The 25,589-nt window shown below is 36.9% G+C and overlaps 4 protein-coding genes across 5 annotated transcripts in view; 2 read left to right on the forward strand and 2 right to left on the reverse strand.

The window, feature by feature from the left end:
- wdr53 (WD repeat domain 53) overlaps positions 1 to 25,589 on the reverse strand; it is a 206,053-nt gene that overhangs the window by 9,450 nt on the left and 171,014 nt on the right. The window lies entirely within an intron of this gene.
- Positions 5,840 to 13,347, forward strand: lxn (latexin). Of its 2 annotated transcripts, none has more exons than XM_088345215.1 (7): positions 5,840 to 6,008; positions 10,575 to 10,742; positions 10,825 to 10,887; positions 11,977 to 12,157; positions 12,281 to 12,417; positions 12,501 to 12,563; positions 13,156 to 13,347. In XM_088345215.1, exons 1-7 carry the CDS (start codon positions 5,919 to 5,921, stop codon positions 13,267 to 13,269), a joined length of 816 nt encoding a protein of 271 aa, XP_088201341.1. In that variant the 5' UTR covers positions 5,840 to 5,918; the 3' UTR covers positions 13,270 to 13,347. The 2 variants fall into 2 exon arrangements, with proteins under 2 accessions (XP_088201341.1, XP_088201343.1); XM_088345217.1 differs by lacking the exon at positions 5,840 to 6,008 and adding an exon at positions 10,238 to 10,370.
- Positions 6,091 to 21,161, reverse strand: gfm1 (G elongation factor, mitochondrial 1). The gene is made up of 18 exons (XM_088345214.1): positions 20,932 to 21,161; positions 20,689 to 20,841; positions 20,463 to 20,595; positions 19,051 to 19,255; positions 18,866 to 18,982; positions 18,488 to 18,638; positions 17,541 to 17,695; positions 17,380 to 17,464; positions 17,170 to 17,307; positions 13,948 to 14,049; positions 13,822 to 13,878; positions 13,616 to 13,753; positions 13,407 to 13,489; positions 9,630 to 9,792; positions 9,403 to 9,547; positions 9,173 to 9,333; positions 9,042 to 9,095; positions 6,091 to 7,829 (listed from the first exon to the last, which is right to left on the reverse strand). The coding sequence occupies exons 1-18, from the start codon at positions 21,004 to 21,006 to the stop codon at positions 7,698 to 7,700; spliced, it is 2,247 nt and encodes a 748-aa protein (XP_088201340.1). The 5' UTR covers positions 21,007 to 21,161; the 3' UTR covers positions 6,091 to 7,697.
- The window catches only part of itpkcb (inositol-trisphosphate 3-kinase Cb), a 36,680-nt gene continuing 33,212 nt past the window's right edge, over positions 22,122 to 25,589 (forward strand). Inside the window, exon 1 of the mRNA XM_088345476.1 lies at positions 22,122 to 22,371. The gene's annotated coding sequence lies outside the window, so the exon portion shown is untranslated. The remainder of the gene's footprint in view (positions 22,372 to 25,589) is intronic.

Consider the following 25,589-nt stretch of genomic DNA (forward strand, 5'->3'; position numbering starts at 1 on the left):
ATGGCAGATCATTTTGCTACATTTTTTAACAAAAAGAGTGGATAATTATGTAATTATGTAAAAATGTAGGGCTCCTTTTAAGATTTGTTTCAAAATAAAATACTTTTGACAAAACCAGTAATTAATTCAAAATATGCTTTTAAAAACTAACTTTTTACAGAAATGTGAAAAAAAAGGCAAGGGGTTTATGGGCTGTGCACCAATATTCATAGCATCATATTTCATTTGCGATCGCCAAAAGCCGAGCTCAATACCTACTTTCTAGAGGGCACGTTTTCTTGTGATATCACCAGTTTTTGCAGTTTATTTAACTTGAATTCTACTCGTAGATTTCAATTTTATCAATGAGGCTGATGTGTAGTTATTTTTTCTCAAGTTAAGTCAAGTCACATTTATTTGTATAGCCCTTAATCACAAGATGTCTCAAAGGACTGCACAGGATTACAATGACACCATCGCCTGATCTTAAACCTACATGCTGGCAAGGAAAAACTCAAAACCTCAGCGTGAGGAAAAATGAAACCTTCAGAAGGGGCCTCACAAGTGGTCATCCCCCTTCCATGAAGGCCAAAGTGCAATAGATTTAGGATTGGGTAACAGTACTTTTTTTTGGTTTGAACAAATTTATTGACACTAAAAACAGAAAACAATCATGACAATCTCAACAGCAATTAAGCACATTCACAATATTATATTCCAATATTACGTTTTTAACAGCAAACACAAAGTGAGGTTTGAACAAACCTTCTCGAAAATCAAACATATTCACAATTTCATTATATAACATCTTTGTTAGTGTCAATAGATCCGTCCAGGCCAAAGTCGATTGTCCTCGGTCTGAACAAATCCACTGACACCAACAGCAGCAATACACAAAACATAGTAAACATCTATAAAATAGAACGATAGGTATTATGTTGAAGCCTCAAGCCTGTAAACTAGACCAAAAAGTCCATCAAAGCAACGGCGCAGCTTCCCATCTCTTCCGGCTGGTCGATTCAGGCGTTGACATGCTTCAGGTCCAGACGATGGTCCGCTGACTAGTCTCAAATCGTCCTTCACCCTTGCATCACCACCACCCAGCCAATCGGGAAAAGACAGTCAAGTCAAGTCAAGTTATGTTTATTTGTGACGCCCTTAATCACAAAGAGTCAAAGGGCTGCACAGATCACAGATTATTGCAAACCACAGACTATTAAGACAACACCCCGTAATCTAAAACCTAAATGAGGGCAAAAAGTACACAGATACACAGATATTGTCAACATGAAATATGGGTTATTGGTATGCCATAGAATATAAATGTGTTTTAAGCTTAGATTTAAACATTTCCACTGAGGTTGCAGATCGAATCTCAGGGGGAAGAGCATTCCACAGCACCAGGGCCCGAATGGAGAACGCTCTCGAATCTGCGGATCTCTTCTTGGCTCTTGGGATCACTAGTAGACCAGCATTTTCAGAGCGAAGGCTCCGGACCGGAACATAGGGGGAAATTATAGCTGAAAGATATGAGGGCGCACGTCCTTTTAAGATTTTGTATACTACCAACAGAACCATAAAATCACATCGCAAGCTAACAGGGAGTCAATGCAGGTTAGCTAAAATCGGGGAAAAATCGACAGGAACAGAAAAGAAAAGTATGAGGTGGGCATCAATCATAAGCTATTGAATAGAAGTGGGTCTTAAGTCTAGATTTCTTTCTAATAGATAAAACAACTATGATAAAATGGTCATGTTACATGGGCTCATATTGGTGTACCTAATAGCTTCAAGGGTTTTGATGCTTTGCTGACTCTTAAAAATACTGCAAGTACAATAAACAAACCCGTTTTTGATTACATTTCATCCTGTAAAGTTGCAAACATTGTCCAACTGGAGACCACCTGTTACCAAACAGAAGCAACATAAAATCAAAAGAGAATTCCTGGAAAATGTTGATGATGACACAGGAAGCGGGATTACACTCTTTCGAATCCTTCCTGGAATTGTGGTTATCGACAGACATTCCATTAAAATCCACCTCCCTGTTTATCCTTAGATATTGCAAAGTCAAGCGTATTTAGCAAATTGGGTTCAAGTGTGAGTGGCTGGAGCATATCCTGCCTGATTATATAATTCTTCTGTGGGTGGGACACACATTTCACTCAAATTTTGGCCGGTCAGCTTTGTGTATTATGCGTAGATCCAGGAGAACTAAGTGAAGCTCCTGTTAAACAGGCTGGTGAATCGGATTTTTTTGGTCACTTTTTAAAAAATACATCTTTGTCCAATTAGTATCCACACTTATATTTTCGCTCACTATTGTCACTTTGTTCGGTGAGGCAGGTGTCCTTATGAAAATATAAAATTCCATATATATTACATTTATTCAGCATCCAAGTTTTTTCTCAATTAACTTCATAATTTTGGATTTTTTTCTCGCAGATGTTTTTTTTAATGATTTCTTTTAAACATTAATAATACAGCCAGTATGTAACGTCTTACTGAGCTGAGTGTCTGCAGATGCAGAGTGAGGCAAGCAATTCTCTTGTCTCATGCAAGAGGGCAAACGTGAGACCAAAGGTCCTGATTTGGTGTACACATTAACCCCAAACAATAGAATTAGCGATAGTATAAGCAAGCTAACAGCAGGACAAGCCATTGAGCCATTTATTCTTCTTGAAGCGTGTCTTTTTTTTTTTTTTTTTCAAAATGGAAGTTCTGTGAAAACATGTTTTATTGTTAACCAAGGCATTCCAAAGCAATGACCTGCCTTTTCTTTTTGACCATCAAAACGTTTTTCACTACATTTGCACGTATAATTTGAGAGTTAAAAAAAACAAAATTAGCTTATGATATAATCGGTAGAAGCAAACTCGTGCCATGAAGTCAGGGAAGGCAGGTAAGCTTGTAAAACATATTAAATTGCTACATTTATTCAGTTTTGAAGTTCTTGTGTTATTTTACATAACATTTTTGGGGATTTCTTTTCAAAATAACTTGAATTTTCTCATTGTTTTGTGAATGATTTTATACAATCAGTATGTAATGTATACTGAGCGTCTGCAGATGCAGAGGTAGGCATGCAATTATCTTGCCCCTTGACAGAGGGCGATAGTGGGACCAAGGATTTCTTATTTGGTGCACACTTCAGCTCCAAAAGATAGAATAAACGATAGTACAGTATCAACAAGCTAACAGCAAATCAAGCCATCCTGATTGTTTTTCTTGTTCCATGGACTTTTTTCGTAATGGAGAATTACCTAATGAGGCTTTTATTTGAAACGAGCAGTGCATGGACTTTTATTTATAAGTTGAAACCCCGGTTTGTAATATTTGAACACTATATGGCACTGTGTTGTCCGGGGCGAGCCAGGGCCAGTGCCACAGAGCCCACCATGGTGGTAGGAAGCCGGATAAACATGGCGGCGACTTAACAGGAGATTCCACTGTGTAAAAGAAATAGACACCATTATCTCAACTATTATATTTATTCATACAAACTAACATTGATATGTTAGTTCATGTAGTTTTGCCTAGTATTCAAATCGATATTTTATTTTACTGAATGAAACTTTTGTACCACTAGTAGGCACTAAATATGACACACTGTCCCTTTAACGTAAGACAATAAAAGTTTTTATCTATGCTATAATTTTTATATTGCTTTCTTGCCCTGCCAGTAGAAAAAATGAATAAGGTGTAGGTAATTTGAAAATGTGTCTGTGCCTCACCAGACTCGTCACTGTTACAAATATCTGAAGGTCATTTACAGATGTTTGTTTATGTGAATTATTGAAATCTACTGTAAGATAAGATAATGTAATCTATAATTTGCTAAATGTTTTTACGATTTGATTCAGTTATTGTTCAGGAAAAACCTTTAATTGACCTTAAAAGTTGTAAGTGTGAAAGGTGACATACAGCTCATATCAGTAACTGGAATTATGAATAATACGTCCGTTTAAAAATATCAATTACATTTGATCACTTTGCATAGTCATGATTACTGGCTGAAAGAAATCATTTTGCAGTAATATTGGTCACAGAGGACAAAAGGTATACGCCTTAATACGCGAGTGACTGAGTTGCATCGGGTATTTGGCAGAGGGGCAGAACTAGGAGGAAAATATATGACTGTTTTGAATTTTTTTGTATATGCCAATACCGGGTCTCAACCCGTAACTTTGGCGATACACGAGGAAAAAAGATAATGTACACCTATGCAATATTTCTGATACTGTGTATTTCAAAAAATGTATATCCATTTTGAAGTTTTTTTTTACATTTTTACTTTTTTCAACATTCTTTTCACCCCAAAAAAAGAAAAAGACACAAAATGAAGATAACGAACCTTCCTGTGTGGAGTTTGCATTATCTCCCCGTGCTTGCGTTGGTTTCCTCTGGGCGCTCCGGTTTCCTCCCACATTCCAAAACATGCATATCAGGTTAATTGGTCGGTGCAAGTTGTCCCTCGGTGTGAATGAGCGAGTGAGTTGTCTGTCTCTGTGTGCCCTGAGACCAGCTGGCAACCGGTTCAGGGTGTCCGCTGCCCACTGGCCAAAGACGGCTGGGATGGGCTCCAGCACCCCCGCGACCCAACTGAGGATAAGCGGTGCAGATGATGGATGGAAAATGAAGATAAATGTCTTTAGAATAGCCGCGACATTATGCACCTATGAATAAATATAAGTTCATCCATCCATCCATTATCTGCGCCACTTATCCTCAGTAAGGTCCCGAGGGTGTTGGAGCTCATCCCAGCTATCTTTGGGCAGTGGGTAGGGGACATCCTGAACCAGTTGCAAGCCAGTCGCAGTAGCTGGACTTGAACCCTGAACCTCTGCACAGTGGGGCTGCACGCAAACCACCTAGCCGCCAACTATGTTAATGTCTAATATCATTTTTAATTTACCATGAATATACCATTATATGAACCTACTTTAAAAACACTCACAATTAAAGCAGTTAAACATGAAGTTTGATCATATTTATTGAAAACGCAGCAGGGCTACCTCAGAAGTGTTTCTTTTTATGAAATCTTAAAAACATCTTGATAAATAAATACATGATTCAAAATAACAAGTATAGAAAGATTTAGCGAGCGATTTGAATAAAATCTTAAAGTTCATATTATTCCTTAATGAAAACTATATTTTTATGGGGGTAAGACACACAAAGGAACACAATGAACAAGAGCAGTCCAAAACCACGTTTTTTATCAAGAGAACTTTAACTTTATATTTTTTACATTTTCGTCTGGCGGACCGCTGTGCTAGCTATGGGTTGATAAATGTTTGTGCAATTTGATTTCAAATCACAATTCTTCTTTGGACACCTTTAATTGACCTTAAATATGAATATAAGTTTTAAATATTAATATAAATATCAGTGACTGAAATGATGAGTAAAAAGTCAGTTTTAAAATATCATTTAAATGCTATCACTTTGGCTCCAAGGAATGATTTTGCTGTAATATTGGTCACAGGGAAAGAATATTACATGATCTAAAATGTAATGATATATAATATTAATAATAGTTTGTTATGATAATACCTATAACACAATCCCTGATATTGCCTATTGAAGTCTTACCCTGTGTCCAATTTCCATTTCTGAAAGGAAGTTGGTTGGTTAGTTTCAATGTGTACCAGTATACCGATATATATATTTTTTTAATTTGACAAGAAAACCATAATCTAATCTTTTAAACTTACTGGCTGACTTTTAGGAACAAAACCTGATGAACCAGGCAATGTTTTTCTAGAAAGTACAAAAATAAGCAGATTGTGCAAGGGAGGAATCCAAACATTCTCTCCCTTGATCCTTCCCCTCCCACCTTCTCGGGTACAAAACGGAGCTCTCGATAGGAGGTCACTCATTCTCATTGCGTACTTTCTTGTTTCCACTGTAATATCTTCGGCATATCACATCCCGTCATGATTTTGTGGGTCTTTTTGGCTGTGGTTGGACTCAACAGGGTCACAAACGGGGGCCCCACCGTGAGCCCCAACCCTGATGCTGCTCAGGTGAGAGGGACTGCACTATGCTTGATTATTGTTCCTTTAGACAATTGTAGTATTTGAATGAGAACAAATAACGCATTTGATTTCAACAGAAAATGTCTTTATTGCAGTCATAGTGATGTAATTCTGTACATAGTACAAAAAAAACTGAAAATATCCAGAATTCTTCCTTTTTAAACCTTAATGAGACACTCATTAACAAAGAGGTCCTTTAAGACACTGTGGCAGAATTAGCAAAATGTTGCCATTATTTCTTTGTTTACATTTTGTTTATTTGTATGAGAACAAACTCTCATTTGCAATACTATCATTTGCAATATTAACTGGAAGAGGAAACTTATTTGCTTTAATTCCGGTTTTATTATCATTTTTGTTTTTATATTTAAATTTGAATTCCATTAAAAAAAAAAAAAAACACATTGAGCCAAATCACATACTATATACTTTACAACTTCTCATACTGTTCAAACGTAGTCACAAATACATAATATGTAACATAATACAATGTTTTTACAATAATTGCATCTCTTAAAGGAAAACTATTGAAATGTTATAAGATTTGTCATTGTGGTGCTTAAAAAGAACTTTGTGTATTGTTTAACCACTACATGTTGCTGTGTCGTGTCATGTAACTAAAAACAAACGCTAAAGAGCACAAGAAAGAATGGAGGCTCAATTTGACCATTTTCTCTTTTTTTCACCCAAACTTATCTACATTTTTGGGCCCCAGGGGCAGCAAGATGGCTGTCAATTATCCCTGCTCCCTCTCGGTCAGGCTTCTGTTATGTAAAAAAAATAAATCTCTGCCTAAATTATCTTAAGCAATGCACGTTTATATTTAGTTCATGTATTTTTGCTTATAATCCAAATCAGTATTATTATTTGAACGAATTAAGTTTTTTGTTACCACAAGGGGGCGTTGAGTAATGCACAATGTCCCTTTAAAGTGGGCATATCAAACACACGGCTAATGGGCCGGATCAGGCCTATGGGATATAATTTTTGATACATTTCTGAGTATGTAAAAAAAATAAGCGAGTCTAGGTAATTTCTATCAAAAGATATGATTTTCTTTTCTTAATACATGCAAACACAATGCTCAGTCTGGCTGCTACAGGACAGTGATGAGTTTGTATAGCGTAGAGAGTTGGTTCAGGTGTAAAACTGCATTTACTCAACTGTTAAACCAGAAAAAAAAGGTTTTCCCATTGTTTGTGATTCCTTGTCATCCGTGATTACAATATGTAGAGTAGGTTACTAATGTAGGCCGAATGATGACGCATAATACTGAAAAAAGAAAGCTAAAAATATAGAGTTGACTTTGTTTTACTGATCAAGCCTGCCTCAGAACAGAACATCTGGATCTGGCCCAAGAGCCAAACTGAGTTTGACATACCTGCTTAAAGAGTTATAAGTGTTAAACATTACATCTGTCAATTGTATTCAACAACACCCTCTTTTCACTTGGCTTATTCAACACCTCTCAAAAATGTATCTCTAAAATCGCTCTCTTTTATTCCTGCCCAGGGAAAGCTTTATCTCGCATTATTTGAAAACTCATGATGCACAAAACAAGGTACAAGTAATAAATTAGGTATCCTCAGAGTAGGTGGTTGAGATTTCCATGATCTACAGTCTAGAGTTTGGAGTCCACATGATGAGAATTATAAATCTCTAATGTGTTTAAAAAAATCAGCTCTTCCAGCTCTTTTTCTTGGTAGGGAGCTGACCCGTAGCCTCCAAGTATTTGTGGATGAGTTCTTCCTGAGTACTTGGCATACACGGCTGATATCTGCTGTAGTCCATCGTGTACTCGCCCTTTCCCTGATTACAGCGCACAAACAAAACAGAGACATTTAGACAAATCAGATTTATCTTTAAGAACACTGCCAGACTGTTTTTGACATTCCAGATAGCTCAACTAATGTTGCTACGAGCAGTTCAGTATGACTTCTTACAGTTTGTAATGTTGGACCAAAAAATGGCATCATGTTTGTAGTGTCAACCTTGTGACATTCCAATTCATGACTTTTCGCTGAAATTCTGAGGAATCAACACCATACCAATATTAAGAGTTTCCCATTCACGTTATAGGAAGACAATCTCATGTTATTTGCAAAAAGTGTTTTTTTTTTTCTTTCTTTCTTTCTTTCTTTCTTTCCCACTGTAACCGAGTACAGTTGTGTTAATATCATTCCCTTGTTAAAGACCCAAGTTAGGGATAACCCAGATTGAGACTACAATGGATATACCTAATACTTGGATCAATTACATCGTTGTACAACGTGGCACTGAGTCTAGATAGTGTGATGATAAAATAAAATCTAAATCCTTTTCCGCTACAATCCTAGTGGTCTAGTGGTTAGATTTTCGGGGGCTCATCCCGTTGCGATCTGGTTTGGATTCCAATGGGGAGCAGATTTAGTCAGCAGTATGTCAACTGTTCAATCTTCGCTCATATACAGTAGTAGGCTACCACCGTTAAATCTCGTGTAACATACATTTAAACTTTTGGGGGGTATAGAAATGCTTGTGTACACGAATAATTACAGTATAAGCAAAAAATAAGGCAACTTTATTTTCTTTCGGTCCAGCCTGGTAACAAACAATCCACGGCCTAATACCAATCCGCAGCTAGGTGGTTGCCGACCACTGCTTTAAATAACCTTGTAACTCAAAACACTTTTAACTCAATTCTGGGCATCCCATTTATGTAAATTTTACCCAAAAATACCCCTTTCAGTGAAGTGCCCAGGCCTAAATAATACTGTGCTTGATAATCATTTGATCCGGACATTGTCCTACTCCATCTAGTGTGTATTTCTTGTAAAACTGCTATCAGTATAAAACAGGTATTACTGTAGATGGAGGTATCACAACTCAACTGTCAGCTGCAGTATTTGTCCTACGTACAAGATTAATACGATATGCCCGTGAAAATCCGTCTGAACCACCGAATTCACATCATACAATGATTTTTCATCATGGTTGTAATTATTGAAATCTATCGAAAATAGTTTAAAAGGGTTTTCTTACTTCAGTGCAAGAGCGTAGTTCTGTAGAGTAGCCAAACATGTTGTTTAGAGGAACCTGTTAAAAAGAAACACAAAAATATAAATGAATTATCTTGAAGGGTTTTTCCTTGTTATGTGACAATCTTGACTCACATCAGCGTAAAGTGTAAAATATCCTTCAGCTCCATCCTGGCCTGTAATGACGCCGTGTCGACGGTTCACACCGGCGATGACCCCACCCTGAAACTCCTGAGGTGCTACCACTTCTACCGACATAATGGGTTCCAAGATGGCGACGTTGGCCTTTTCCATTGCTTCAGAGAAAGACAAGAATGTAACCAAGGGTTTGGTGGCTACGAATCGGAAAAAAAATTAACTTTCACCTTGTTTAAGAGCTCCATCTCCAGCACGGATGAACGAAATCTCATTGGAGTCCACCATATGGTGAGCTCCATCCTCCAGAAGGAATCGAACGCCGGAGATCTTGTGACCACTCAACGGTCCCTTCTCGCAGGCGTCCCGATAGCCCTGACGCAGGAGAATAAGAAAGCAAAGAATGACAAAAGGAATAGTTAAGATAGAGATGCTAAATACTATCTATGTAGCAAACCTTTTCTACAGCGGGCACAAACTGCTTTGGAATGTTGGTTCCGACAGTTAGGTCCTCAAACTCCAGCTTGGTGTAATTTTCCTGGTCCAAGGGTTCAAGGACGCCCATAACCTTTCCATATTGTCCAGAACCTCCAGACTGCTTTTTGTGGGTGAAATCAAACCTATGAGAAGAAAAAGTAAACATGCAACAAATGGTCTTAACTTTAAAGGGACACTCTGCATATTTGGAATACCACATGTCGCTGTATTGTGTAGTGCAGGGTCGGCAACCGTTTTGAAACTGAGAGCTACTTTTTGTTTTGGATAAGCATTTCTAAAATGATGTGTTATTACTATGTTGTTATTATGTTATTACCAGGTTGTTATTATTAGAGGTTCAAATAGGCTCAGTCAACCATGAAACATCATGCCGGTTAGATATCGGATTTCCAAGAAAATAAGAATAAGCATTGATATATTGTCAAAACCAGTCCGCTGGCTACTCAGGTGGTTAAGGGGGCTACTCCGTTCCCGTGTCCCCTGTCTACTGCCCAAAGTCTGCTAGGATGGGCTCCAGCCCTCCCGTGACCTGATAAGGATAAGTGGTTTGGAAAATTTGTTAAGATATGGTTATGTGGAAGGGGAGTACTGCCTCTTTAAGAGAAGGCGGTTCTACAGTCAAACAGGAAGTAAGTTGCGTTTCCTCTTCCATGAGGATCACACGTCTGAAAAACAACATTACAAAAAGGCAAACAATGTAGTAAGTAAATAAAGCATTCCCCACTTCAGTTCTGCAACGTTCTTAATAGCCAATTTCTTTGTACTACAGTTGACACTCCCTTTGATTTAGCTGTTTTTTTTCCCCACAGCAAATCCATCTTATCTAAAGACAAACTAACCCTGCCCTTTTTACATTAGCAGTACACAAAGTCCAAGTAGCTTCCTTCTTTCTTTCTTGGTACAGACAACAGCGCTGGTTGATTTTGAGCTAGTGATGGAAACTGGAGAGCTCAACCCCAAGCACTATCCTGCTCAGAGAGCTGCAAAGGTGGTCCAGCATTACCTGAATACCCTCCATGGCTCACCTTACAAAGTCTTTGGGCTGCACAGGGTCTTTAAGGCTTATGCAGAGGCAAGTTTACCAAACAATTATAGACGTGTGTTCATAAGTGTGAATGTCTTAATAGTGATAAGTTGGGTTTTTTTTATTTTAGGATGTGCCTGGCTCTGGGAGAAAGTACCAGCTGGAGTTAGCTGTGCAGGAGAGGGTTCACAAAGTAAGTCATGTTTTTTATTCATTTTTTTCTGTTGCAGGGAATTGGGGATAATAACATTGATCAATTGTTTCTCATAGAACGACCAACGCTATTTTTTTCCTAAAAAGTTTTTTTTTTTTAAAGGTAATATTTTATAGCATTTTAAATGTATAATTTCATTTTGAATACATGGCTTTCTTTCAAAAGTACGAGACTTATTTTTGTCAAAATTAAAAGTTTTTTTTTTTTTTTTTAATTGTATTGCAACTCTAATCTCATGGGACTGAATAGTTTTACTATGCTATAAAAAATGTATTCACGCAAAATATTTTACTATAATCATGTAATTATTTAGAACTTACATCCTAAAAAAATAATGAATTGCTTAAATAAACATTGCACCTCAATTTCCACTAAAAGAATAGATTGTTCTTTCAGATAATTGATTTTGAATATTGCAATGTTTTCTGATACTTATCATTAAAACATACTTAATGACTGCTATAACAGGAATTTATGAGAATAGTTAAATCATGTTTTCATTTTCGATATGACAACTTCCAAGTAAAACTCCCAATTTATGACTGATAAGTTTATATTTTTCATATTTTTGTAGTGCAAATATTTTTATATTGGACACCTGGAAAGAAGATTGCTTTGTACGCCAGTTCGTTGTTTACACTATTACACCTTAATGTTGTTCTTTATTGACCAATAATGTTGCTGTTCTTTGATAACCACAACCTTTAGTGCCGACCTGCTTTTGTAACTTAGGAGATTTAATACAAAGAAAGGATTCAGAGGAGGGCTTCTAGAACAGGTTGGAATTTCCTATCTGAGGTTTTGGTCCTCTCCTGTTCTCCTTGCAAGGTCGAAATCCATAAATGTCTTGTCTCTTTGAGTATCGACTAAAATACAAACTCAACAATTACTATTCGGAAAAAAAACTCAGAATGTATAATGTTAGAGTGTAGTTGATTTCACTAGACTGTGCAAGTGTACCAAATAAGGTCTTTGAAAGATGAACTTCAGAGAAGCTTTAGACAAGCCATAACCTCCCCCCCTTTTTTTAAACTCACTTAGACCTTCTTTCTTTTCCACCCTTCACAGATAACAGCAAACTGCTCTGCAGAAGTTATTTTCTCTCAAGGGGAGAACCCCCCTCCTGCACAAGTCCACATTTTAGCATACGGTGATGACCTTTTGAAAATCAACTCAAGTGTTGAAGAACAAGCCTTGTACCAGCAATACAACAGGAACGACAGCCTGCTTTTTGCACAAAACCTACCAGGTACGTGACCTCTTTATTTGCATTTAAAAAATGATGACGGAATAAAAACACTGATTCATCATATGAAGGCGGTACGTAACTTTTGACTGAAGATACAGTTTTTTTTCCACTCACCAACCTCAGACAGTTATGGTCACAATGAGCCGGAGCATGTACCTTTCTGGCATCTCGGTGCCGTAGTCTCCAGCTTCGTCATGGTTCGCGAATCTACCCAAGACACTTTGTACAACATGGCTCAAGTAGCCAATGTCAGGCAGTTGGTAGGCTATTCTTTCATATATCTTGTATATAGGAATGAATTACTTGGAGTGAATAAACATCTATGTTTTGCTGTGTACTGTAGGCAAGCGATGACGACCTGCTGAAGTTTGAATATGACGTGTTGCTGCATGAAATGGTGTCACAGGTGAGACCCTTATAAATCTGACCTCCTGCAATGGTAGGGAATTATATTTACAGGACGTAAGAGGTGCATATATAACCGTAATAGTAAAAATAAATAAAAAATAAACAACGTGCCATATATCTAAAACAAGAAACAAGAAAGGCAGTAGCTCAGGAGGTAGAGCGATCGTTTTAGGATTAAGGGATCCCAGTTCGAATCCCGTCTTGTCCGTGTTACATGTCGAAGTGTCCTTGGGTAAGACATTGAACCCCCAATTACCCCCAATAAGCAGGTTAGCGCCTTACATGGCTGCACAGATCACGGCCGCTATTGGGAAATGTGAAGCACAATGTAAAGCGCTTTGGGAAGTCATTGACTTGAAAAGCGCTATATAAATGCAGATCATTTCAGATCATTTCATTTCACTGCTGCTAGGTATCTTAAGGCATTGTGTTGGCAGGAAAGTAGAAATGAGGCCGGTAATCCCATCCTATGAGTACAAACTATACCTCCATTTTAGTATTTTGTACAAAAAGAGAAAACATGTTGCAAGGCCCTAGGCCAGTACTTAAGTGTTTCCTTTAAAAAAAAAAAATCTTTGCTGTTTTTACAGGAAATCATCGCCTGGAAGGTGCTAACAACTTGGTCTCCTCAAACAGGAGTTAAAGTACTGAAGCTGGAGAAGAGAGAATATGTCACGGATAACCTTAAAACTACACTGTTGTAATCCCCCACTTAAATGTTGGAGTGAGACTACCAAGCCTCAATAACACACCGTATATTATTAAAAAGACTTTTATCCAGACGTTGTTGCCTCAGATTTTTGGTATGTTTTACATGTGTATGTTGAGGGTTGGCACTTACGACACAGGGCCGGTGATGGTCTCTCTGAAGGCCACTTTGGGTTTTCCCATCACACAGGGACAGTTGTACTCTCTCTCCATTCTCTGAGAGTACAAACTAAGAATTACAAATCTAGCTTTTTGTTAGGTGCAGAGCATCATGAGGGTGTAATGGCAATTAAACATTTTCAAGGACAGGGCCAATTAGAAGCCTTTTTTTACAAACTGTACCTGGGAGTATATCTCAAGATGCAGTTCACCCATGCCAGAGATGATGGTCTCTTTACTTTCTGTGTCAAAGTGAACCCTGAAAGTTGGATCTTCCCGGGTGAAACGGTTAATGCCTTTCGAGAATTTATCCAGGTCGTTCTGCTCCAAAAGAAAACAAACTTAGTTTAGAGAGAATTCCTCAAAAGGTGATCACTTTTTCAATTTACCTTGTTGGCTGGCTTCATGGACATGGAAATGACAGCTTCTGGGATGTGTATAGATTCCTGTTGGGATAGAAAAAATAAAGTGTGTGCATTTGATTTTCCTGATAAGGAATAATGATCAGAACTCACCATTGAAAGGTTATCGCTGATTTTGGATGCAAAGGTGTCTCCACTGGCGCAGTCGATGCCAAAAAGAGCGCAGATGTCACCAGCATACACCTCTTCTACATCCTGATAAAAAAAAGCGAAAACGAAGGCTGAGGGAAACTGATATAAATGGTTTTCCCTTATTTCAAGGAAAGGGCATTTGCGACCTCTATTGGTCACTTTTGAAACAGGAACCAGAAAATACAGGAGTGGGAAACTGACATTAGATTTTTGGTGTTAGTACTAGTATTGCTTAAATAAAGTTGTATCTCATAGTCACAAGCCTAGAAAAGAAACAGTAAATATATATATATTTTTAGCAATCCTAGAAGGACGAGATGTAATAATTTTTGGGGGGGAAAGTTATGTTCCTGTGGTGTAACGTAAATTTCTTAAAATCCTAAATCGTGGCGATTTTAGGATTAGAGCTTTGGGGGTGCTGAGCATCCAGAGCAGGGATGGGAAGAATACAGCTTGTGGGCTTTTTCATCCAACCCACCAGACAAAAATGGTCAATATATAATAACAATACATACAGTAAATATAGTACTACTAATACAAATGTTTTTAGGGGTGGCAACTTTGTCCCCATTGTCCCTTTCTGTTTCTGCCACCAAAATACTGCAACATAAATATTACAAAATTACTACCAAACTAAATAACAAATTTAGTGCTTATATATTCTTTTGTCTTTATTTTGACAAGAAAAAAAATACTATAGAAATACTACAAAAACACGACTACATTAATACTATGATATATAAGTACTATTACAAGAAATGCGACAAAAATAAAACTACAGTAATATTAAAGACATAGTAAAAAAAGTACAACAAAAACACTACTATAGAAATACTTTAGAAATAATTTTACAGAAATACAACAAAAATACTACTCCAGTAATACTTCAATACAAAATACATATTGCAGTAGAAATACTACAAAAATGCTTATACAGATTTCTTATGACAGAAATACTACAAAAACACAATTAGAGTAATATAAAAAAACAAAGATATACTACAAAAAGTATACTATGGAAATACAACTAAAACACTACTGAAGAAATACTACAAAATGAAGTACAGTAAAAAATACTAGATATACTTCAAAAATCTGACTGCAGAAATACCCCCCAAAAAATACCACACAAATACAATGCTGCGTTGTTCATATTTGTTTTGTTTCTTTTTTTTTTTTAAATGGATAAGAGTTTTAAAAATGCTGTCATTTTTGGGGGGGCTTGGATTGAATTTGGGCACCCCCAAAAACAGAGGGTCAAGTCTGTGTCCTAAATCCTTTTAACCCAAATTCAAAAGTTATTAGTAACTTAACTATCTTCCTGTCTATGGTGGCCTGTATTGGGTTTTAGCAGACTATTTTCAAATATAATGTTTGAAACTGAATCACGAGCATACATTTACTATAAATGTAAGTTGAAACATATACGACAAAAATGGATTCTTACCACATTGTCAGAAAAGTTATCTTTTTTGAATGATTTTTTTTTCTTGTTTAAACATATTTTCTCTTGCTTTTTTCATAAAAATAATAAATATATATCCTTAAAATGAACCAAATTGCTTGTTGTATAAAATACGAAAAAGTGGGTGTGCAAAATTATTCAGCCCCTTTACTTTCAGTGGAGCAAACTCTGTCCAGAAGTTCAGTGAGGATCTCTGAATGATTCAATGTTGATCTAAATGATTAACAATGATAAATGGATAATCAAGTCTCTTTATAAATGCACCTGCACTGTGATAGTCTCAGAAGTCTGTTTAAAGCGCAGAGAGCATCATGAAGAACGAGGAACACACCAGGCAGGTCCGAGATACTGTTGTGGAGAAGTCTAAAGCTGAATTTGGATAGAAAAAGATTTTCCAAGCTTTAAAGATCCAAAGGAGCACTTTGAAAGCAATAATATTGAAATGGAAGGAGTATCAGACCACTGCAAATCTACCAAGATTGGGCCGTCCCCCTAAACTTTAAGGCCATACAAGGAGAATACTGATCAGAAATGCAGCCAAGAGGCCCATGTTCACTCTGGATGAACTGCAGAGATCTATAGCTGAGGTGGGAGAATCTGTCCATAGGACAACAATCAGTGGTATACTGCACAAATCTGGCCTTTATGGAAGAGTGGCAAGAAGGAAGCCATTTCTTCCAAGATATCCATAAAAAAGTGTAGTTTAAAGTTTGCCACAAGCCACCTGGGAGAGACACCCAACAAGTGGAAGAAGGTGCTTTGGTCAGATGAAACCAAAATCGAACTTTTTGGCAACAATGCAAGACGTTATGTTTGCCATAAAAGCAGCACAGCTCATCACTCTCAACACACCATCCCCACAGTCAAACATGGTGGTGGCAGCTAATGGTTCGGGCCTGCTTTTCTTCAGCAGGAACACGGAAGATGGTTAAAATTGATGGGAAGATGGATGGGGCCAAATACAGGACCATTCTGGAAGAAAACCTGATGGAGTCCGCAAAAGACCTGAGACTGGGACGGAGATTTGTCTTCCAACAAGACAATGATCCAAAACATAAAGCAAACGCTACAATGGAATGGTTCACCAAAAAACATAACAAGGTGTTAGAATGGCCAAGTCCAAACCTCAATCCAATTGAGAATCTGTGGAAAGAACTGAGAATTGCTGTTCACAAACTCTTTCCATCCAACCTTACTGAGCTCGAGCGGTTTTGCAAAGAGGAATGGGCAAAAATATCAGTTTCTCCAAGTGCAAAACTGATAGAGATATACGCCAAGCCACTTTCAGCTGTAATTGCAGCAAAAGGTGGTGCACCAAAGTATTAAATCAATGGGGCTGAATAATTTTGCACACCCACGTTTTCCTTTTTTATTTGTATTAAAGTTTAAAATATCCATTAAAGTGTGTTCCACTTCATGATTGTGTCCCACTTATTGTTGAGTCTCCAAAAGAAATTAGTTTTATATCTTTATGTTTGAAGTCTGAAATGTGGCAAAAGGTCACAAAGTTCAAGGGGGCCCAAATAGTTTCGCAAGCCACTGTACCATGTGCTGAATAAGATTATATCACCTATTAGTAGTACAATTTTGAGTATTTATACAACAACAAAAGTAAAATCACCCAAAACTAGAAAAATTAAACATTAATCAATCAAACTTTTCTTAAAATGAGGTAAGATTTTCTTTTTTTACAGTGCAGCCTTTTAAACGTAACTCACCTCCATTTGATCAGCGTGAAGGCGCACCAGCCTCTGCACGCGTACTCTCTTGTTGGTGCGCGTGTTGTAGATGTAGTCGCCCTTTCTCAGGCAGCCCTGGTACACCCGCATGTACGTCAGCTGACCGAAACGGCCAGCCTGGTCAGACGGACAACATTATCAGAAAGACATTATTTGGTAAACGAGAAGACAATAAAGTCACATACTCACCTCCAGTTTAAATGCCAGACTGACAAAGGGCTTTGAGCTGTCTCTTATGGGGTCCATTTGAATCTTTGATATCTCATTGGAATCTCTACGTTCCCAACAATACAAAATTATAGGGAGAAAAAAAAAAACATGCCTCGATGGACAAACGATTCCAAGCTTACTCATTGTTGACAATGGCGTAATTTGTGACTTCGGTAGGGTTGGGCAGGTAATCGAGTACAGCGTCAAGCAGGGGTTGAACACCTTTGTTTTTCAAAGCTGTGCCTACCAAGACTGGCGTGAAAAGACGCTGCACCGTGGCTCTCCGCATGGCAGCCTGGCACAAAGTGAGATCAGAAAAATCCTATTTACAGGATGTTTTGGTAAATTATAATCTAATAGAAGGTAATATTTCTGTATCTGTAGCTTAGATAAGAACTGCAAATATGGCATAACGGTGTGGTATGTTGGTAGCACGGTTGCAGGCAGAAAAACACAGCCCAGGAGATCCTCTGGAGGACATTGCCGGCTAGCGATACCACAGAAGAGCTAACAATATGAAGGACTCCTCTCACCCCTCCACCCCTTTGACCTTCTTCCTTTTTAATGATGCTACAGGCTCCTTAGAACAAGACCCAACAGGCTCAGATACAGTTTTCCACCCTGGGCCATCACCACCCTAATAGAATGCACAGATCTGTGAATAAAATGTATATTACATCTGGATAAAGCCATTGCACTATTGTTCTAATGCACTTATAATTTGTCCTAAATATATTTTATCTTCTTGCTGTGGTTGCTAAACTGAGAACTTTATGCCCAGGCTTTAGGGCTAGGACCTTAGCTTGGCCTTTTGGCTGAGAGTAAGTGTCCCGGCTCCTAGGCTTTGTAGCGTATTATGAACTGACCGATAACGGATAATGGATAATGAATAACGAAGATAGAACAATAACCCTTAAAAATCCCCCCCCCCCTCCCTCCTTACTATAAAGAAATGGCTAGTATCAAATGACAGTCTGGTTTCTTGCAAAGACATAAATTTTATATATATATATATATATATATATATATATATATATATATCATACATACATACATACATATGTATTTTTTTGAAAAAATAACCAACCTTTAAGTCATCATTAGTGGGAACTTTTTCCTCTAGGAACATCTCCCCTAAGACCTCATCGGCATTGGCAACGCATTCCACCAGCTCCTGTCTGCGATCGGCAGCCTCAGCACGGTAATTTGCAGGGATGTCATCGTAGCGAACGTCTTGCCTGTATATAGACAAGATTTTGATTTTGCATTAGAAATAAACATGGAATTTGTTTCTGTGAAGGTCGATTTCAGGTTTAATTTCATTGTGCAAATAAAATTTACATTTTTAGATTATTTGTGAAAATAAAAAAAATCACTTTTGTGCATTCATTTGTATTACTCCCGCATTTATTATTAGATCCGATTGATATTCAACAAAAAAAGAAGCAACAAAAGCACATTTTACCCAAAGGGTCCTTCAAAGTACACGCTTCTTTCTGCTACTAGGTCGATGATGCCTTTAATGTTTCCTTCCAGTCCCATGGGTATGTTCACAAAGGCAGCATTTTGATTCAATTTGGTCCTAAACACAAAATGTTCATCAAAATACAAATTGCATAGAAAGTAATGTTGCGTTGTGACATGTGTTACCTCAGCTGCTGCAAGGCTCTGCGGGGGTTGGCGCCCGAACGGTCTAGTTTGTTAATGAAGGTGAGGAAGGGGACGTTGTATCGCTTCATCTGCCGGTTCACTGTCATTGTCTGACACTGAACGCCGCCAACTGCGCACAGGACCAAAACGGCGCCGTCGAGCACACGCAACGCTCGTTCCACTTCAATGGTGAAGTCCACGTGACCTGGACGACAATCGAGACTTGTAGATGTTCGCTAATTTATGGTTCCGGGGTGGAGTGACATAAATTTTCGTCTTGGGCACAAAATATTCAATTTTCATGTTGAGTAATAAGTATTTAATTAACTAATTGATATTTCAGATACCCTTTGGATCAGAATTTCTCTAAACCCTTAGAACGTTAGCATCTTAAAATGAATAGAATACCCATTTTTAAAGTATTTTGCTGATATTAGTGACAAAATCTATTGATCACACAGGTATGTTTAATTTTTTTTTTCTCACAATTCCTTAATAGTAGTAGGACCAAATGTTTTTTTTGTTTGTTTTGTTTTTTGAGCGGGGGTAGGGGGTGTTACACTTACTGACAATTCTTGGAGATAATTAATAATATATTAATTTGGCTGACAATAATTTTGCCCTGACTCCAGTGATTAGCTTTTACTTTAAAAAAAATTATGTTGTTTAACTGTTATCTAACACTATACTGGAACTAAATTGTAATGAATATATTTTTAGAATGCTTTATTGCGCTTATTTTGAATGAACGAACGACCTTTCTTTTGTCATTATAAAATCGTATGATATAATTGGAGCGCTTCTCCTTTCTGTATAAAGTAAGGCAAATTAAAAAGATTAAAAAATGTAAAAAGATTGAAATCTAGAGTGTATGTATATATATATATATATCTATATATATATCTATATATATATCTATATATATATATATATATATATATATATATATATATATGTAGTATGATGTGTGTTGTGTGTGTGGATCCCTTAACCACTAGAGTTGTAATAGCACCATTTCCTGTGGGGTGTCTTGGGCACGTATAGCCTGGTGGCACCCATCCCTCTCCAGGTCCATAAATGTTTCAACCCAGTCTCAAACTGGGAACCATTATATATATTATGTAAAATATGTGTATATTCTGTTTTATACTAAACATATTAGCGTACAATAATTTGAGTTTATCTAAGCCGAGTCATACAATTTCTCAATTCTTAAAATTAGCATTAAATGTCAGCCTTGCTTTTTATCACTTCAACATTACTTTTAATTGGTATTGTGTATAGCTTGCTGATATAAACATGTTCACTACAATTTTTAAAAATGGCATGCTTTCTTTTGGTATTCCCAACAACTCGTGCCGTCAACCTTGAGCCTCATTTGTTTATGTCCAACCTCTACAAAGCGTGCATACCCGGTGTGTCAATAATGTTGATGTTATGAGTCTTCCACATAGTGTAGGTGGCTGCAGACTGGATGGTGATGCCCCTCTGCCTCTCCAGCTCCATGGAATCCATTGTAGCCCCGACGCCATCCTTCCCCTTCACCTATCACACCACGTTGTTAGTGTGAATTCTTTCATAATACCCTTACGTTATTAACATTCAAAAAGATCTGAGATTATCAGATGCAGTGCCAACCTCGTGGATCTCAGCTATTCTTCCAGTGTAAAACAGTACGCGTTCGGTCAGGGTGGTCTTCCCTGAATCGATGTGCGCAGAGATACCAATGTTACGGATCCTCTCGTTGGGGACCACACCAGAGGAAGACGAACGGCAACTATCGATGAGTATCTGGAGCAATGACACAGGGGACATTCAACTTTTCCATGCGATAGAATCTGTCTCTGCTAACAAGGTCCCACCATTCGCTAATGTGTTTACCTTCTTGAACGTGACGCCCCCCGGGGCAAAAGAGCGACTTTTTGTCAAACATAGGGCCGTTTGAATAAGCCTCATTTCGGTGAAGTTCAGGTGGTCGTTCTCCTGCCTTTACTGAAGCCCACCTCAAACCAAGCAAGCCGGTGAATGTCACGCTGGAGAGCCGACGCTTGTGAAACAAGACTTCCGGGTTCTACGGAAAACGAAGTGTGTCAAACCTATAAAAGTGCAAAAGAAAAACGAAACATACTGTATACTGTACTTATTGTTTGTGTTGTCAATTATAAAAAATGATATAATTAAGTAATGCAACTGGATAACTGTTCATTTGTATATAAACTCAAAACTCATAAAATTCACTATTTGCAATGTTGTAGTTTATAAATAAATGTTAATGGGTATTAACAATTTAAACGATAGTATGGAATGGATATCATCTTGTGCAAACATTGAATTTATAACATGTAGAATAGCATACTGCTTTAACAGGAAATCGGTCACCCGACAAGTGACCAGAAACTGCTGTTTGCTAGCTTCTAATCATCGCTTTGGAAGTACAAGAGTCTATTTTAGTTTTGCAATAAGAGTAAAACGTATAATTAACTAATTATAAAACGAGAAAGATCAGTATTAACGCGATCAATAAATTAATATTATAGTTTGATAATAGATGTAAAAGGGTTTGGTATTTTTAAGGATGGTGTGGAATGAGTTGCATTTGCGCTTAATTGTAATGATAAAATTAGAAATACGCTTTTACAACACATTTCAGGACCAACACGTGCGTTTTTGAAAGAGCCCCAGTTTAAATGACGTGAGCGGAAACAAAGCAATTTTGCTGGTGTTTAGTACAGTACACTATATTGTTAAAGGGCCATAAGAATTGCTTCGGAATTTCATTATTTGGGGTATTTTAGTTTAACAATCATATTTAAATAATAATAGGCACTTTACACGTCAACATTGTAACGCCATGATTAAAAAATATATAATGACAGGGGGATAGTATTATAAAACACAATGTGAGGTAAATCACATTTTGTGCTAAATTGCATTCATAAAATGTACAATGATATTTTCCATGACCGAAACGTGAGAGTTTTGAAGGAGGCACGCTTTAAATCACGTGACCAGAAACGAAGCCGTTTGCTCGATTTTAGTCACCATGTTTAAAGTACAGTATTTTTAAGTACCTTAAGAATCGTTTAAAAATTTTATAGTTTGGGTATTTCATATATTTTATTTCTTTACAGTCGTTTTTTCCTTTTCATTGTTTATATTAATGTTCAATAGCTACGATGAAGCCCCTGTAACTGCAAATCTTGCTTCTTTGTTTTTGTTAGGCGTTTCCTCTTTCACATTAGATCCAAAAGCAAGAGGATTAACGACGGGGACCTGGCGCACTTTTGAAAACTTTATATCTTCCTTTTTCATACCACGCAGGTAAGTTTACCTATTTGACGTAAAACTACACAAGATAATTACAATCAACACGCATGATCGCTGACTGATATGTGTCTGTAACAGGATTGTAGAGATTTTTTATCGTTTCTCTCTGGGTGCGAATCATTTTTTGCATAAACCTTTTGTCTTTATGGTTCATGATCACATACCAAGAACAAAGTGATACAATTACGTACAATCATGTTACATTGTTTTATATAAGTGCTCACACAATGCTCCCCATGGTGAGTCATATTTGGATTTATGCAATTATTAAATAAAATAATACCATGCTCAACTGGAATCTCTGCAAGCGATGTTTTTTTCCTACAGAAGACGCAGTTGTTTGTTAAAATATGAGTTTACAAGGATAGACAATCATGCCCCATCACGTTCCCATTTTTTTTTTAATATATCCGAAAAATCAACTTTAAAACTTCGACTTCTTATGAAAAATGTCTAAGGAGACGGTCTGTCTGTGTTGCATTCAAAACCTGTGATGAGCCACTCGTGAATCATTTTGGTGGATTTTTTTTATCTTATTGACGCAACAGTGCATAGTGCTGATATTTGTATTTTGTTTGCAATTAGTATTTGTTTCCATTGTTTCGTTCCTGTGTCGTTTACGCCGTTGGAAGATTCCTTTTTGACTACAGGGTGATTGTAGTATCACAGTAGATAACAGGAAAGCAAACACAGTCATTTGCTCAATGTCTTCTAACATGTCTTAAAATTGTATAGTCAAATGATAAATTAATAATTTAGTAGACACTCAAAATAAGGGGATACGGCATCAATGAATTTTGAGCTGGCAAGGAAAACATGAGAGGACTATACAAACCCTCAACATGTTAAAATCCAACCTGTTCTGAAATTCCTCCCAAGCCTTCTTTTTTGGTTTTACTGAAATCTACATTGACCCTAAAGGATATGAAAATCAAAGAACAGTAACACGATTTGAAGATGGTGAAAATGGTGCACAAGTGCTGAATTCAAGTCAAAATAAACAACTGTGCACAATAATAGTAAAAATAACCCAACCCTGGTATCCTACGCAATCTTACTTGAAGATGTGCTTTAGTCAAAGGAGAACCACATTCATCATTGAGAGCAAACAACTTAAAAACAAATACAGGTATAACACTAATTCGAAATCAAAATTAGCTGACTTTCTAGAAGAACATTAACTTTGCCAATGAATTGACCAAAACTGTTTGTAAAGTTGATATTTGCGCCAGTTTCCCTTCTCATACAGTAATCCTGGGGGAAAAAGTCATGATACAGTTCTCCGTAAACAGTTATTCGTTTTAATGGGTTAACATAATATTTTTGGTGGGAGTTTACTTTAAATTAAATAAATAAATAAATAAAAATAAAACTCAAATATTGCAGGTCCCATTTATCTTCTCCCCAAAATACAGCGCTTCCCTTTTGAATTATGTTATAAGAATTGGTAAGAATGTGTAAAAAAGTAACAAAATCAAGCCATTAAGAAAGTAATAATATTTTAACACTAAAATCAATCATGACTTGATCTCGAAATTAAAATAAAATAAAAGTTTATTTTAAAAAAGTGTAGGTAGTAAAAATAGAAGCCAATAATGTACAGATATTAGATTAGAGTCCATCTGTTATTAGAGAAAATCTTGTAACAATATGACCATAAAGTCATATTAATTATGTAAAAATGGAGGGTTTAGTCACGTGAGCTATTCTACTTCAATCTTGTTGCACACCATTTTATTCTTCTTTTATCTGAAAGTTTTAATGTGTGTAACAAAGACTTGTGTATTTAAAATAAAAACTGATGGATGAGTAGTTTCTTTTGCGCTATTATTATAGAATATTCTGGGCAAAAATGAGCTGTAAAAATTCACATGTTCAAAGACTGAGGTGGTTTAGCATCATTCCTATACATACAAAATGCAGACGTTACAAAATCAAACTTTAAAGGGGTCCCATAGTTTAACAGAGCAATATCCATGAGGATTCTTTCTTAAGCCGCTCATCCTTTGCCTGAGGAAATCAATTGTATTTTGTTAACCAGGACCACAGCTGGACTTAACTTGATGTGATCTCCCGCGCTAGCTTTCTTGAGCTGATCATATCTCCTAATGAACTTAAATTTATGTATCCTGTCGCTCCTCATTGTGTATTCCGGTCGAAGAAGTAAAGTGATGGACTTTAACAATGGCCAATAAGGAGAGATGTGAGGGTTACTCTAAAAATGTGATCTGATACAATGTAATCAGTAACGTAATCCGAATACAGTACTATATTAAAGTGATGTAACTTGATTACTTTTTGATTACTCCTACACCCAATATGCTAATAAAAGACGAAAACAATAAAAATAAAATTACTATATTTTGTTTAACATAAATGAACGATGTAACCTTGAAAAATAATTGGAGGAAACCAGGGTTAGGTAGTTGCTAGTAGTCCTACTAAAAGTGCTCAAATTTTGAACACGTAGTATAGTTTATTAAATTAAAATCTTCTCTTTCACACGGCAAACAAGATAGGCTCTGTTTTACTCAAAAGACGAAATGATCTATCTAAATAAAATTACTAAATTGTGTTTATCATAATGGAATAATGTAGCCTTTAAAAAGAATAGGAGGAAATCGAGGATAGGTAGTCAAAGAAAGATTAATAATATAAAAGCAAAAAGAAAAGCGCTTCTATCTGCAACACACTCTGACAAACATGCATTGGTGGATAAGGTGCCGGTCAATACAATCAGCATAGATTCCGCTCCTACACAAATCTCCGGCATGCGTATAAACGTAATCTCTCTCCATCTCTCTTGTATCAGTGATTGAAAATAAATATAGTTTAAAATAAAATTGCAATTCTTATTTTAACTAAATGTACCGTATTTTCCGCACTATAAGGCGCACCGGGTTATAGGGCGCACCGGGTTATAGGGCGCACCGCCCCAAAATAGTTTTTGGTCTTATATTTTCCATACATAAGGCGCACCGGATTATAAGGCGCTACAATGGGAACATCGACAAAACAGTCAGATAGTTCAGTCAAACTTATTACCCCCTTAACATTCCAAAAGCTTGCAAAGAAGCAAATACGTGTCTCAGACATGTACGGAAACAGTGTCTGTACAATGTCACCAATCACTCAAATGCATCGTTCCAAATATCATTCGGAAGGTTAAAGTCTTGGGATTCAAGAAATGCCAAACATTTCTTAATTTCCAT

This window comes from Urocampus carinirostris, chromosome 10 (genome assembly GCF_059441175.1).
Source record: "Urocampus carinirostris isolate Australia breed hairy pipefish chromosome 10, RoL_Ucar_1.0, whole genome shotgun sequence".
Lineage (NCBI taxonomy): Eukaryota > Metazoa > Chordata > Actinopteri > Syngnathiformes > Syngnathidae > Urocampus > Urocampus carinirostris.

Excerpts from the sequence above, each read along its gene's own strand:
- lxn (XM_088345215.1), top strand. The coding sequence starts at position 5,919 with ATGATTTTGTGGGTCTTTTTGGCTGTGGTTGGACTCAACAGGGTCACA. Across the intron at positions 10,743-10,824 it reads TCTTTAAGGCTTATGCAGAG|GATGTGCCTGGCTCTGGGAG; the intron begins GCAAGTTTACCA and ends TTTTTATTTTAG. Across the intron at positions 12,564-13,155 it reads TGCATGAAATGGTGTCACAG|GAAATCATCGCCTGGAAGGT; the intron begins GTGAGACCCTTA and ends CTGTTTTTACAG.
- gfm1 (XM_088345214.1), bottom strand. The coding sequence starts at position 21,006 with ATGAGGCTTATTCAAACGGCCCTATGTTTGACAAAAAGTCGCTCTTTT. Across the intron at positions 17,696-18,487 it reads CCACTAATGATGACTTAAAG|GCTGCCATGCGGAGAGCCAC; the intron begins GTTGGTTATTTT and ends ACTTTGTGCCAG. Across the intron at positions 7,830-9,041 it reads AACTACGCTCTTGCACTGAA|GGAAAGGGCGAGTACACGAT; the intron begins GTAAGAAAACCC and ends CGCTGTAATCAG.